The sequence below is a fragment of the Callorhinchus milii genome, unplaced genomic scaffold (assembly GCF_018977255.1).
Source record: "Callorhinchus milii isolate IMCB2004 unplaced genomic scaffold, IMCB_Cmil_1.0 Scaffold8, whole genome shotgun sequence".
Lineage (NCBI taxonomy): Eukaryota > Metazoa > Chordata > Chondrichthyes > Chimaeriformes > Callorhinchidae > Callorhinchus > Callorhinchus milii.
The window spans coordinates 18,804,526-18,819,783 of record NW_024704749.1 but is presented as its reverse complement, the minus strand read 5'-3'; the positions used below and the strand labels follow the sequence as shown (position 1 = coordinate 18,819,783).

At 45.7% G+C, this 15,258-nt stretch overlaps 1 protein-coding gene across 4 annotated transcripts; it reads right to left on the bottom strand.

The window, feature by feature from the left end:
• Window positions 1-2,111: 2,111 nt before the first annotated feature.
• ndor1 (NADPH dependent diflavin oxidoreductase 1) lies at window positions 2,112-15,172 on the bottom strand. 4 transcript variants are annotated; one of them, XM_042337777.1, is made up of 15 exons: window positions 15,083-15,172; window positions 11,934-12,068; window positions 11,299-11,376; window positions 10,819-10,916; window positions 10,374-10,472; window positions 9,602-9,703; window positions 8,840-9,049; window positions 8,563-8,684; window positions 7,702-7,922; window positions 6,462-6,569; window positions 5,300-5,414; window positions 4,865-5,011; window positions 4,214-4,332; window positions 3,600-3,694; window positions 2,112-2,667 (listed from the first exon to the last, which is right to left on the bottom strand). In XM_042337777.1, the coding sequence occupies exons 2-15, from the start codon at window positions 12,066-12,068 to the stop codon at window positions 2,523-2,525; spliced, it is 1,794 nt and encodes a 597-aa protein (XP_042193711.1). In that variant the 5' UTR covers window positions 15,083-15,172; the 3' UTR covers window positions 2,112-2,522. The 4 variants fall into 4 exon arrangements, with proteins under 4 accessions (XP_042193711.1, XP_042193712.1, XP_042193714.1 ...); XM_042337778.1 differs by having other exon boundaries at window positions 15,087-15,172; XM_042337780.1 differs by having other exon boundaries at window positions 15,068-15,096.
• Window positions 15,173-15,258: the final 86 nt, after the last annotated feature.

Below are 15,258 nucleotides of genomic sequence, written 5' to 3'. Positions count from 1 at the left end.
ATCCCTAAATACCCCCCCCCCACCCCCACCCCACAGGACACAAGCAAACTGGGAGACTGGGAACCACAATAATAATAATAATAATCCTCGCATTTGATATAGCGTTGTTCACGTCGGGAGGACGTCCCGAAGCGCTTCACGGAACACACTGTCAAGTGAATGGACTGTATATTTGTGGGCGAACGCGGCAGCCGATTGCGCACAGCAATGTCCCACAGACAGTCGTGGATTGAAAATGATCAATTTATTATTGATTTGTTTTTTTTTTTTGGAGGGATTATTATTAGGCTCTGTGTGGAGTAAGGAAACTTGCCCAAGGTTTTGCCCTCTGCCTGGAATTGAACTCAGGTCTCTCGCTTGCAAAGCGAGTGCTCTAACCACTGAGCCACCGGACTCTACAAATCACTGGTGAGCAGGAGCTGGGTCACACGTAGCAATCGCACAAACACAAGCCAGGCAAGGACATGCACAGGTTAACAGATCGAGACGTTTCAAGAATTCAAAGAATTTATGGTAATAATAATAATAATTCTGCATTTGATTTCTGACGAAATGTCATTGACCTGAATCGTTAACTCATTTTTGCTTTCTCCATGGATGCTGCCTGACCTGCTGCGTGTTCCCAGCGACTTCTGTGCTTACACTAGAAACTCCAACGTCAGGCTCATAAAGTTCTCCACATTACCACAGGAGCCTAGATTTGAAGACCCCTTACCTTCCCCGCCACCCAACAAAATACACACCGATAAGGTTAATTTGAAAAACGGAGAGCAAATTCCGAGACGCCTTAAATAAGAATAAATTTGCAATAATAATCCTTGCATTTGATATATCACCTTTTCGCGTTGGAAAATCCGTACTGCGTTGACTGATCTTAGCCAGGCCAGTGCTTGAAGTGCAGCAATGTGCATTTCGATTTCAGGGGATTAAAAATCAGGTGGGTTTTCCTACTGCTGTATGCCATTCCCGTACCCCAGTATGTGTGAGCAGAGATTGATGTCAGGATTAGCCTCAGTTAATAATAATAATCCTTGCATTTGATGTAGCACCTCATCATGTCATTGCGATATCTCAACGCTTCACAGAATATACCGTAAAGTGAGTTGACTGTGTACTTTGTGGGCAAATCGCGGCAGCACAGAAGTGTCATACAAACAGTCTGCCCAAATTATTACTATTATTATTTTTTGAAGGGAGATTATTACCCCGGGCGTGTGGATTTTGTGGCTGAAACACGGCAGCCAATTGCGCACAACAGTGTTCCACAAACAATCGTGTATTGAGTGACTACATGTTTTATACCAAGCAGAATGGAGAAATGATTAGGACGGAAAGAATGGAATTTGTTACGGGTCTCAACAGAGTGGATAGTGTGGATGGTGTGAAAGAAGGATTTGCTGTGTAGTTAGCGAATCGGGGAAAATAAATACTTGGCAAATAATCCAGCAGATCCAGAAAATGAATACCAGGAAATACATTGAAAGAAAGAAATAATTGTCAAAATTTGTGGGAAAAACCCTAGCAGGAAATACATGCGGATAAATAACTAGGTTAGGTTTAACTACCGTAGGAATAACACCACGTACAGGCCCTGTAATATTCAGGGGAAATAAAGAGTCTTCCCACTCAGCTCCTGTTAACCCTGGGTAGGATGGGGTCTTAGCTGGACAAGCAGCGGGTTGTCGAGTATTTGGATACTGTCTGTCTTTCAGATGAGACGTTAAAGTGAGGTCCCATCTGCCTGTTCAGGTGGATGTTATAGCGCCTACGGTGCTATTTGAAAAGTGAAGAGATTTACTCCCAGTGCCCCGGTCAAAAATAAAATTGTCCTTCACTTTGTGGGACATCTCGGAAACCGGCCTGTTACCAGACAGAGGCTGATTTTATAGACCCAACCACCATGTTAGACGAGGGTCCAACCGTATGTGCAACGAGTAAAATGTCACCCTGAACAGGGAGCAACTTTGAACAAAAGAGACTGCAACACTATCGCCACCTAGCGACGTTAGAAAATTCAACATCTCTCCTTTTTTTTTCCTTTACGGATGTCCAACGATTTCCCCGAAACACGAGACAAATACAGTACCAGTTACTTGGCAAACCGACGCTAATTTCCTCCCAAGTATTTTATTTGATGAAACAGCAATGTTCGATACCGTCCGCGGTTTTGGCGATTAATAATTGGCATTTCAGATGGAAATTTTTGGCTCCATTGTAAATTATATCACGTCTCGACCAGTTACATTTTGAACAGAGAGCACCTGATGGGTGAACACCAATGGAGCTCTGACTCTCCAGTTCAGCAGCATTTTTTTAAAGTGATCTATGAGTCTGTATCACAGTGTAAGCAGACCACATACAACTTGCATTTGAACTGTACTGCATAAGTGGGTACCACAGTGTAAGCAGACGGTGCTGGGACATCCTTCCGACATGAAAGGCGCTATGTAAATACAATTTGTGTTTGTATCGCAGTGCAAGCAGTCTGGTCCTCAGCACCAAGGTGTCAGTTGTCAGGAGGATCAGGACCAGGTTTCTGTCTGGAATCGACCGGCTCGCTCCAGATCCCGTAAAAGCTGTTCGGCTTCAGTGACGGCAAGGCCTCCCTCTGACTGGAAGATCGATTTTAAGGAATCCATGACCTGTGTTGGCATCATCTTGGCATTCCTGCGGCAGACACAGAGTGAACTAAGTGTGGTCAAGCACACGAGTGGTTAGATTCTGCTGGCTTCTCTCTATCCAACGTCCCCAGCAGCCTCTTTCTAGGTCGCTCACAATTTCAGCTGCACTTTGCTTTCATCCTTCCTCCTATTCTGATCTATTTTAAACTTGGCTCAGTTGGTAGCACACTCGCCTCCGAGTCAAAAGCCTGGGGGTTCAAGCCTCATGTCAAGACAAGAAACTCATATAGTCTGGGCTAACACTCTAAAAGCTGCTGCATTGTCAGATGTACCATCCTTCAGATGAGACCTTAAACTGAGATCCTGTTCGAGTGGATGTTAAAGATCCCATAGCAATATTTGATTAGAGAAGGGAGTTTCTCTCTCCTGGTGTACTGCCAAACAATTCCCCAGATAAAATTCGTCATTCACTTCTTGGTTGTGTGTTGGACGCTACACGTTAGATTAAATCCTGCAAAGTGCTTTGAGACGTCATCCCAAAGTGAAAGGCCGTGTATCAAATGCAAAGATTATTGTTATTAAAAGTGACTTGATTTGTGCCGTCACAAGCTTTAGACTGCAAATAGCTTAAACTCGATCTCATCTTTCCAATACAATGAGCCTGGTGATCCCAATGCAACAGATATCTCACACAACAGGTATGTGGATGACTTCATCCTACCAGTAAACCAAGCCTACAGTTTTCCTGACAGTTTCCAGCTGTTTCCTAACTGAATCCAGTTTTCTGACCTTAACAACTCTTTCTGGTGACTGGCTCAGGAATCTCAGCTCAGACCTGGAGGTGGAACTCAACACCCTCTCCCCCATTTCAACTCACCCTCTGCTTTCTTAGCTCAACCAGTTACTAATCCACTTTTGCGTCTTTCCCCTTGATAATTGCTATTTTTGTAAGAGTCTCTTGTGTGAGGGCTTACTTACCCTGCGATGTAGAAGAAGGCACATTTGTTGTGAAGTAAGTCCCAAAGGAGAGGTCCATTCTCCTTTATCCGATGCTGAACGTAGATTTTATTCTCCTACAGTAAAACCACACCGAGCTGCCATTACTTTAATGAGAAAAACACATGGTATTAAACACGCTCTTAGGTCATTTGTCCTAAGGACATTTGTAAACACAGGCACGATGGATTGAATGGCCTCTTCCTGTGCTGTAAATATCTCTGGTTCTGGGGATTAACACTCTCAAAGCTGTTCGTGGAAGAGACAGCACACTGGCAAACACTCGTAATTTTCTGCATGGTTTTAAAACAACTTGAAATCCTGTACATTTACACGGTTGAGGAATGCACGGCTAAAATGCCTCATGCGAATGCAGGAAGCATCTGTGTCCAAGATTTATTATTTTTTTTCCACAATTAAAAGGCGCTTTAAATTTTAATCCGTAATACTGCTCAGAAATCCTTCTGGATATCATCTGCTCTTGATAAAGCTGCACATTTAAGGTCGTGTGTGTGCTCAGCATCTCCAGGCTGGTCACGATGCAAGTCTGCTCCACAGGCCTCTCTCCCCTCATCCCAAGTCATGCAATACCTCACCTGGTCTCGGGAAAAGGCTGTGAATAAAGTCAGGCAGCCTTTCTGAGTCAGCTCTTCCCATTCTGCTTGGCAAAAGAAATCCTTGGACTTTCCACGGCTGCCAAAAAACAGGCAATTGTCTAATAAGAGAAAATAGAGTCAGTCCCAGCAACAATTGATTACATTTGTAATAGCGCCTTTCAGGTCAGGAGGACTTCCCAAGGCACCGGTGGTTGGGATCAGGAGGGTGGAGGGTAGTACTTGGTAGGAGAAGTGACTGAAGGCACGATCGAAGAGGAGGGTCTTGAGACAGGTCTTGAAGGAGGCAAGGGAGGGGACGAGGCAGAGGGACTGTGGGATGGAGTTCCAGAGGGTGGGGTCAGAAAAGCTGCCAATGGTGGGGTAAGGACTCTCTACTGTGAGGCAAGCCACCAGCGATGCTCATTCTGAACTTTAGCAAGCGGCATCAAACAGTAAATCAATCATTTTCTGTCTCAGAAGCAATAATTCTACCCACCGAGCTTAGCTGACATCTATTGTTAAGACAATCCTCAGTGAGTTTTGCCTGTGCTGCAGTTCAGTTAGAGTTACTGAGTGACTCTTGATGCAACCAGTGCTGAAGAACCTCAGACATTAACACATTGTGTTCAGCGTCAGGAACCTCTAACCTACCTTGCTTCCCCTCAGCGACACGTTCCTGTATTGCTGCTCGGAATGGGGCCACCCCTGTGCCGGGTCCGACCATTATAGCCGGTGTTTTTGCGTCTGTAGGAAACCGCAGTCCACCCTTCTTTGTCCATAATGGCACTCTCACCTCACCTGTAGGTGGAACAGAGGACAAGGTTCCCTTCTTTATTCAGCTGTGTACGATTGCCAATTTGTCCTAGCTCGTGGGACGTTGCAGAATACAAACTGCATTACAATTTAATGATACATTATTTTTGACCCAGGGCCTGGTCACGTTGTTCAACAGAATATACTTTAACTTGAATTGACTGTATATTTTGTGGGCGAAACCTTCCAAGTCCTGTCGACGAGCCAACAACAAATGACATTTGTATAGCGCCTTTTGTGTGGGAGGAAGTCCCAGACTCGGCTGAGACTGACCTTGCTGGGGATCTAGGGAGGCCAGCCAGTTGGAACAAAGTCCATTCCGCGGCTTCTTCAGCATGGTTTTGTACTGCACGACAGCCATCAGGATGTGGAGCTGATCAGGATGTGCCTGTAAACGCAACAACAGGGAACTCGTGGTAATGTAGAAATGACTCATTTTATTATTTTCCACAAAAATGAATAAATACCCGTAAATAATCCTTGCACTTGATCCACAATGGTTGCTTATGTACAACGGTGGATGTACAGCAAAATATCACAGGTCATATATATATGTAATAATAATAATCCTTGCAAGTGATTTTGTGCCTTATCATGTCATCGAAATGTCTCAAAGCGCTTCACAGGATATACCGAAGAGTGGACCGACTGTGTATTTTGAGGGCGAAAGTTGGCAGCCAGCTGTGCATAGCAGTGTCCCACAAACAGCCATGAAGTGAGTGACCAATTTTATTTGGGAGATTGTTGGCTAGGACACCGGGAGAGAGAACCTCGCTTCCTATGTTGCTATACAAGGGTGCATCCTACACCTGTAAAGTTGCCGAAGATTAACAAAGACCCCAATTCCCCATTGCCTTCCACATTCCTACGAGGTCTACAGTCCTGGTGATGGCAGCTGGCTGCCCTGAGAGCCTGGAGTTCAAAGCTCTTTAATCCTGCTGGTAATGGTAACTGGCCCTGGGCTGCTAATGATACTTAAGTGATTGTTGACTCTCCATTCTGTTAGTAAACCAAAGTGTAAAACTCCAGCATTTTAGAGTAGCCAGAATTCAGCAAATTGTTGACTTGCTTCAGTCTTAACTTTGTGGTTGGTTTTCTGCAGTTCTAAGAAGAAAACTTAAGAAGTTGCCACAAGTGAAGCGCTTTGAGACGTCTTGGAAGATGTGATAAGGCGCTATATCAAGTGCAAGCATTATTATTATTATTAAGTGTCATAATTATGTAAAAGATTAAAGAGTTCCATTACTGTGTTTCCAAAATATTACCACTTGTAAACAACGATAAATTGCATTCTCAGTTACTCACACCATACAGAGCTATTGGAGCTCCTGTGTCTCAGATGGAAGGCTTACAACAACACAAATGATACTTGTATAGTGCCCTTCATGTCGGAAACACGTCCCAGGATGCTGGACACTCAGGGGTTTGGATTTACCTGCTGGGAGGAGGCTATGGAGAATGCACGTGGTCGCATTTCGGGAATGAGGTCTAGGAGATAGTCATGTGGAATGATGGCAGTGGTGTGAGGAAAGTCAAATAAAACCTGGAACGAGAAGGTCAGAACGGAGTAGAATTCAAGATCTCTAAAAGGAAAGGAAATCCACAATTGCCCACATCTAGTCTTGGAAAGAAATGATTTGAATTCATTATTTGAATTTCTTTTAGAAAATAGTATTTTGGGATACAGTATATGAGTAATTTGAGACAAATTTAAATAAATAATAAAAATGTGATCATTCAATCCATGACTGTTTGTGGGACACTGTGGTGCGCAATTGGCAACCGTGTTTCGCCCACAAAATATACAGTCAATTCACTTGGCAGTTTATTCTGTGAACAACAACTTATAAAATGGATATAGAGGCACTGGAGAAGCTGCAAAAGAGATTTACAAGGATGATACCAGAACTGGAAGGTTATACCTATCAGGAAAGGCTGAACAAGCTTGAACTCTTTTCTCTTAAAAAGAGAAGGGTGACAGGTGACCTAATAGAGGTCTTTCAAATTATGAAAGGTTTTGATAGGGTAGACGTAGAGAATATGTTTCCTCTTGTGGGGGAGACCAAAACGAGGGGCCATAAATATAAACAGTCACCAATAAATGAAATACGGAAATCCGAAGAAACTTCTTTACCCAGAGAATGGTGGGAATGTGGAACTTGTTACCACAAGGAGTAGTTGAGGCGAATAGCATAGATGCATTTACGGGGAAGCTAGATAAGTACATGAGGGAGAAAGGAATTGAAGGTTGTGCTGATAGGCTCATTTGAGGAAGGGCAGCAGGAGGCTCATGTGGAACATGAACACCGGCCTAGATCAGTCGGGCTGAATGGAGTGTTTCTCTGCTGTATATTCTATATAATTCTATGTAAAACTTGCATTTATATAGTGCCCTTCAAGCGGGGTAGCGTCTTTGAGACGTCTCGAAGATGTGATATGGCGCTATATCAAATGCAAGGATTATTACTGTAACATATAGTAAGCATAGTATGGCCTGAATCTAGGCAACTTTGGATCTAAGGTTCCCAAAGATTTCCACTGTGAGGTCGACTAATCCATACAGAATTAATTGCTATCAACACCTCCATTACTGTAGCACGGTGACTACCAGGATGGCAGAAGGCGGACTAGATGGACCTAGATAAGTTTTCGTCCAGCAATATCTATGTTCCTACCTCCAATGTGGTTCTGCGAGGCCTGTTACAGTAGCTGTACAATTCCTCCTGGCCTTTGGCTGAGCTGAATTCTTTCAGTTTCTCTTGCTCCATCTCATCCACGGAAAAGTGTGACAAGAGCTCGAAGAACGAGCGGCGTGGGACGCCATTAATATCCAGGTGACGTTCCACCATATACTGGACAGTACACGGCTGCGGCAATCGAGCAGGAAGCGGCGTAGCTAAAAAGGAGAAATATCAGTGTGAATGTCAGCCACTGCACCTGTACAGCATTAACCAGGAGAAAAATTTGGCAATTTACAAAATTATTGTAGGAAGAAGAAAGCTCCATTACACCAAACAAGCCTGATCCATTTTATTAAGATCTCATCAGAACAACCATCCTGTTCCAAATACCTCCACAGTAACATGTGCAGTGGCCACGTGAACCCATTTACGCATTTTTGGGTCTTCCTCCTGAGGTGAAAAGCGCATATAAATGTAAACTGTATTGTATTTATACAGTGTAAGTATCAACGTCCATTGAGTTTCTCTGTGTGTGTCCTGGCCAGCAATCCCCCAAATAAAATTGCTCAATCACTTCAAGCTGTTTGGTTTGTGGGATGTTGCTGTGCACAAATTAACTGCCATAAATACACAGTCACTTCACTTCACAGTAAAATCCTATTAAGCGCTGTGAGACATCTTGATGGAAGTGTTAAGGCTCTATGCCAAATGCAAGGATCATAAATATTACGATTATTTGGTTAGTTCTGACGTTGTTTAAAATAGGAGTTTCTTGGTTGAATGCTTCGCTCTGTAGATAAAACTCGAGATCCGCTTTCAGCATCACTAGAGTGGACAAGGGGAAAGGGTTCCAACCTGAATCATTGGGTTTCAGGAAAAACATGCTGTGCGGGTCGAGTCGCAGCAGCTGACAGAACTGCTGCACACTCTCCAGTGAGTTTCGAGGTTCGATCATCACCACATCTCCTGCTGAGTATCTGCAGATTGAGGACAGGAAAGGAAATAAAATAATAATTCTTACATTTGACACAGCACCCCTGCTCCATTATCGAATGGGAAGGCCGAACATCACACGATAACCGCAATTTCAGAATTTAATTTGCTACGTTTGGTAAACTCAAGTGCGGCTTACTCAATGCCAGAGCCGGCGATGTCAAACTTCATGAGCCGTACATCCTGGAAGTGCGAAGGGTCAGTGACCCTCCGATTGGAAAGAACCCTGGCGTGGAATGGTTGAACCTGTGATGGAGGCTTTCCGTTTCTCCCGTTCATATCCAACGCTTGCACAGGGACGTCGATGTTCGTTTCATCCTGAAACTGAAAGCTGTATTTTGATGGCAATCTGTGAAGGGAATAAATAAACAGAATTACATCCACAAACACATAAAATATACACACTGACAGTACTGTATTGGGAGTGTCAGCCTGGACAATACGTGTTCAAATCCCCGAACACCACTAAATAATCTCAATGCATCAGAGTCCCCCAAAAAATCAAATGAACTAATTTCATGTTTATTCAGAGATGTTGATAATTTTTCCTCTTCTCCCAGTTCATCTCAATAAAATTTGATGTAAGAGGGAACCAGGACATCTTGCACACTGGGAGGTCAGAATCCAGTTGCCACGGGTCAAGCACGTGGATCTTTATCTGTCCATCCCACCTCTAACAGCAGCCAGCAACCAAGTCTCAAGTAGCAAACCTAGACTGAGCAGTGCTGGGACCCTGTCTCTCTCCGTTTGTGAAAGGCGGTCTATAAATGAAATCTTGTTGTTGTTGTTTCCTTACTTACAGCCCTAATGGGCCTTTGAGTTAGTGAAACCAACAAGGTGAGGTGTGTGTGTCTTTCTCTCTCTCTCCCTCCGGCAGCTTTTGTGTTTTCATTCTACTCACAAGACATCATCGCTGAGCTCATTCACTCCCTGAGGCAGTGGATAGAGTTTTAAGGCCTTTGCCCAAAATTCAGTCAGCCAGGGATCAATCACAGCATCTGGTCTGTGGAGAACGGGGTGAAGGTGGGGCAGGGAACAGACAAACACAATTATTTTTAGGAAAAAATTCTTTCTCACAGAGCATAAAATACAACAGATGAAAATCTAGTTCTTTTAAAACAGAATGCTGGAGGCGAGATGACTCAAATTTAACACCTTTTCTGCATCTGTCGCAGGGAAAAATGCAGGAAAATGGATCTAAATGAACATTATTTTCAGAGAGTCACCATAGGTGGCTTTCTCCTGTGCTGTATATTTCTAAGGTTCTAATCTACCTCCAGGCGGATGGAATTCTAAACTGATCCCATATTAAGGAATCAAATTTAAAAAAAACTCACATATTGAGTCCATTGTCAGCAGTGAGTCAGAGCTGTAGAATACATTTCAGTCCAGAGTCTGTCGTACATGCTCAATTTGCCATTATATTAACAATAATAATCCTTGCATTTGATCTAACTCCTTATCACGTCATTGAGACGTCTCAAAGCGCTTCACAGAATAGATTGTAAAATGGATTGACTGTGTATTTTGTGGGCGAAATACAGCAGGCAATTGTGCACAGCAGTGTCTTACAGACAGTCATGGATTGAGTGACCAAATTCTTTCTTAAAGGAATTATTACCCCGAAAATCATATGCAGTTCAATCACAGGCGCTCACAGAGAAGAATCTTACCCCAGCTCATGCTGGTCATCGCCTAATCCCAGGGTCATCAGAGGATTGGATCCCAACTGGACCAGACGTTTCCTCAGTTTCTTTGCGATAAAGTTAAACCTTTTATTGAAGGAAAGTTTGAAAATGGTTCTTAAAACTCACAAAAGAATCTCAGCCACATTCAACAGTGACTCAAGATTTTAAAATCCTATTATACTTTTAATAGCTACGATATTTCAATACAAATTCCACCTGCGTCTAGATTTATTCTATTTGCTTTGCATTTCAGAGCATCTAGCAAACTTTCAAAGTTTGTTTTCTGTAAGTTTAAGAACTACAGCTGTCCACACCTGTCTCGGTGTTACTGAGCATTCACACACTAACAACAACATCTACTAGGGATTACAACAGACCATGTGAACACACTTAAACTCCCTAATGGACTAGACACCGTTGACAAACTTACTTGGGATAGGAGGAGTCACCGAGACCCAGGACAGCAGAGTCCACGAGACAAAGAGAGTTTGCAGGAAGGTTTCGTCGGAAGAAAAACCTCCAGAAGTGCTGGATACGTAAAAAAAATGTTAGTTTGGAACATGTCACGCATACATGAGAGAAAAGGGAAGAGAAGTGATATCGTATATAATCTACAAGTCTATGTAAGGTTTGTGCACTGTCTGACAGGAGGATTATCCAGCCGGAGTAAAGCCTATCTATTTTTTGGTCAGCTCAGCCTTGCAGAGACCCATCGCCGTGCTCAAGAGTATCCAAACCAAACTACCAAGAAACGTCAATGGTCAACTCTGTAAACATTCCCTGACCAGCAACAATTCCATCAGAAACAATTCAGTTCAGTTCAAAAACCCTCAGTTTTTTGTATGTTTCTACCAGAAAATAAGCAGTACTAAAATCCTGAAGCAGAGAGAGCAAGCCAGTGTGATCATACCTTCATATTGTCAGGAGATTCTCCCTGCCCGGTGGTGGAACACACAAACATGACCAGGGGCTCATAGATCAGGTCGGCCTGAGGAGACGTGAGAGGAACAAAACCATGGGTAACAACAATGATATTTCGTGCATTTGATATAGTGCTGTCAAGATGTCTCAAAACGCTTTATGGGGTTTACTTTAAAGTGTGGTGACTGTTTATTTTGTAGGCGAACAGTCAAATTGCACACACCAATGTCCCATGGGAAGCAAGTGACCAATTTTTATCTGGGGGATTGTTGGCCAGGACACCAGGAGAAACTTGCTTCTCTTTTCGAAAAGTGCCTTGGGATATTTAACGTCCACCTGGACAGGCAGACGGAACCTTGGTTTAACATCTCATCTGAAGGACGGTGCTTTGAAAATAAAGCGCTCCCAAAGCAATGCACTGCAGTGTCAGCCTGGACTGTGAGCTCAAAGTCCCGAGGTCGGGCTTGAACCCACAGCCATCTGGACTCAGGCGCGAGGGTGCTACCAACTGAGCCAGGCTGACACACAAGGAGCGAATCAAAAATCTAATGCATCACATAAGACACTTTCCTCCAACCTCAGTTACTTCTCCTCAAAGCCCCACCCCCCGTTGTCAGTGCTCACTAATGTGTAATGATCCAACGCTGTGACTCTGCATGTGAAATGCCTCCGCTTGCCTTCCCTGCCGATGCGTTCAGCCACATCCTGGGCTGTGCCGGTCTGGCTTCCATAAAGAACCAGCAGCTTTCGCTCCGCCATCTGCAAAGAGAAGACAAAATGAAGACAAGGAAGTGAGATGGGCAAATTGAGATTCTCTTTCCTCAGATCGATCAGCTTGAAATATTGTACCCTCAAAGAAATATTCCATCCGGGTTGATTTAATATAGTGATGCGCACACTGTAGCTATAGTGATACACCATGCAGCTGTAGTGACACACATGCGATAGCAGCAGTGACACTCACTCACTATATCTATGGTGACACTCACTCATTATAGCTGCAGTGACACTCACTCACTATAGCTGCAGTGACACTCACTCACTATAGCTGTAGTGACACTCACTCACTATAGCTGTAGTGACACTCACTCACTATAGCTGCAGTGACACTCACTCACTATAGCTGTAGTGACACTCACTCACTATAGCTGTAGTGACACTCACTCACTATATCTGTAGTGACACTCACTCACTATAGTGACACTCACTCACTGTAGTGATACTCACTCACTGTAGTGACACTCACTCACTATAGCTGCAGTGACACTCACTATAGCTGTAGTGACACTCACTCACTGTAGTGACACTCACTCACTGTAGCTGTAGTGACACTCACTCACTATAGCTGTAGTGACACTCACTCACCGTAGCCGTAGTGACACTCACTCACTGTAGCTGTAGTGACACTCACTCACTGGAGCTGAAGTGACACTCACTCACTATGGCTGTAGTGACACTCACTTACTATAGCTGTAGTGACACTCACTCACTGTAGTGACAACAACAACAACAAGATTCCATTTATTGAGCGCCTTTCACGTCGGGAGGACGTCCCAAGGCGCTGTACAGTAGGGTCAGGACCCGAGCAAGGGGGAAATGGTCAGGGTGAGGGGAGGGAAGGGAGGGAGCGAGGAGGGGGTAGAGAGTCGAGAGGAGAGCTGAAGGCACGGTCAAAGAGAAAGGTCTTGAGACCGGCCTTGAAGGAGGAAAGGGAGGAGGCGGCGAAGGCACTGGGGGATAGAGTTCCAGAGCCTAGGGGCTGAGAGGCTGAAGGCCCGGCCACCGATAGTAGGGCGGTTGGGGCGGGGGATGTGGAGCAGACTGGAGCCAGAGGAACGGAGGGTACGGGTGGGTAGGTAGGGGGATAGTAGGTCGGAGAGAGCGACACCGTGAATGGCCTTGTAGGTGAGGGTGAGGATCTTGAATTCGATCCTCTGGGGGATGGGGAGCCAGTGGAGGCGAGCGAGGGCGAGGGTGGGAGTGATGTGGTCGCGGTGTCTGGTGCGGGACAGTACACGAGCTGCAGAGTTCTGAATGACCTGCAGCTTGTGGAGGGAGGGCCGGGAAGGCCGGCGAGGAGAGAGTTCCCATAGTCCAGCCTTAAGGTGATAAAGGCGTGGACCAGTGTGTCAGCAGCGTGAGGGGTGAGGTAATGCCGTAGTCTGGCGATGTTCCGGAGGTGATGGAAGGCGGTGCCAGTTGTGGCGCGGATATGGGGGAAGAAAGGACAGCTCAGGGTCGAACAGAACCCCGAGGTTCCTGACTGGCTTTGAGAGGTGGAGAGTGTGGCCTTGGATGCTGATGCTGTCAGCGCCTGAGGTGCGGAGGCGCTGACGTGAGCCAATCAGGAGGGCCTCAGTTTTGCGCACGTTGAACTGGAGAAAGTTATCTCTCGTCCAGGACTCGATGTCGGACAGGCAGCTGTCAGGACATCGGGGGTCGTGGAGTTGAGAGTAGAGGAGGAAAGGTACAGTTAGGTGTCATCCGCATACATGTGGAAGTTAACCCCATGTCTGCGGATGATGTCACCACAGGGGGAGCATATAGAGGGTGAAGAGGAGGGGACCGAGGACAGAGCCTTGAGGGACACCGCACGAGACAGTGCAGGGGCCGGAGGAAAAACCATTTGTGGAGACAAAGTGAAGACGGTGGGAGAGGTATGACCTAAACCACTCAAGGACAGGGCCTTGAAGGTTTAGGTGGGAGGACAGGCGGTGGAGGAGGATAGTGTGGTCGACCGTATCGAATGCTGCCGATAGGTCGAGGAGGACGAGGAGTCAGAGGGAGCCCTGGTCACAGATGGTCAGGATGTCATTGGTCACCTTGACCAGGGCGGTTTCTGTGCTATGGGCAGCACGGAAACCCGATTGAAGGGGTTCGAATAGTGAATGGTTGGAGAGGAAAGAGCGCAGCTGGGAGGCGACAACTCGTTCCAGGACCTTGGATAGGAAGGGGAGGTTGGAGATGGGCCGGTAGCTTGATAGCTGCGACGCTAGGTCAAGGTCACCAATGACATCCTGACCATCTGTGACCAGGGCTCCCTCTGCCTCCTCGTCCTCCTCGACCTATCGGCAGCATTCGATACGGTCGACCACTCTATCCTCCTCCACCGCTTGTCCTCCCACCTGAACCTTCAAGGCCCTGTCCTTGAGTGGTTTAGGTCGTACCTCTCCCACCTCCTTGCCCCACATATCACAACATCGTCAACCTGTCCCTCTCCTCTGGCTCTATTCCCATTCCCTTAAAAAAATAGTGACACTCACTCACTATAGCTGCAGTGACACTCACTCACTAAAGCTGTAGTGACACTCACTCACTGTAGCTGTAGTGACACTCACTCACTGTAGTGACACTCACTCACTATAGCTGTAGTGACACTCACTCACTGTAGTGACACTCACTCACTATAGCTGTGGTGACACTCACTCACTATAGTAATACTCACTCACTCACGATAGCTGCAGTGACACTCACTCACTATAGCTGTAGTGACACTCACTCACTGTAGTGACACTCACTCACTATAGCTGTAGTGACACTCACTATATCTGTAGTGACACTCACTCACTATAGCTGTAGTGACACTCACTCACTGTAGCTGTAGTGACACTCACTCACTATAGCTGTTGTGACACTCACTCACTGTAGTGACACTCACTCACTATAGCTGTAGTGACACTCACTATATCTGTAGTGACACTCACTCACTATAGCTGTAGTGACACTCACTCACTATAGCTGTAGTGACACTCACTCACTGTAGTGACACTCACTCACACACTGCAGTTGTGGTGACCGCCGCACTCCGCGTCGCTCTGACCCCCGGGAGCGGCTTCCCCGGAACTCCAACCCGCGGCCGTCTTTACGACGCGGCACAGCTGCCGTAAGGCGTGTTGCGCGGTGCCCCAGTGCGGCTGCGCGATGACCCCTTTCCCCCCGCCCCCCCTCC

Coding starts and splice junctions, on each gene's coding strand:
- ndor1 (XM_042337777.1), bottom strand. CDS start 12,068: ATGGCGGAGCGAAAGCTGCTGGTTCTTTATGGAAGCCAGACCGGCACA. Junction 6,570..7,701: donor CTCGCAGAACCACATTGGAG/GTAGGAACATAG, acceptor TTCTCGTTCCAG/GTTTTATTTGACTTTCCTCA. Junction 2,668..3,599: donor GCCTTCTTCTACATCGCAGG/GTAAGTAAGCCC, acceptor TGTCTGCCGCAG/GAATGCCAAGATGATGCCAA.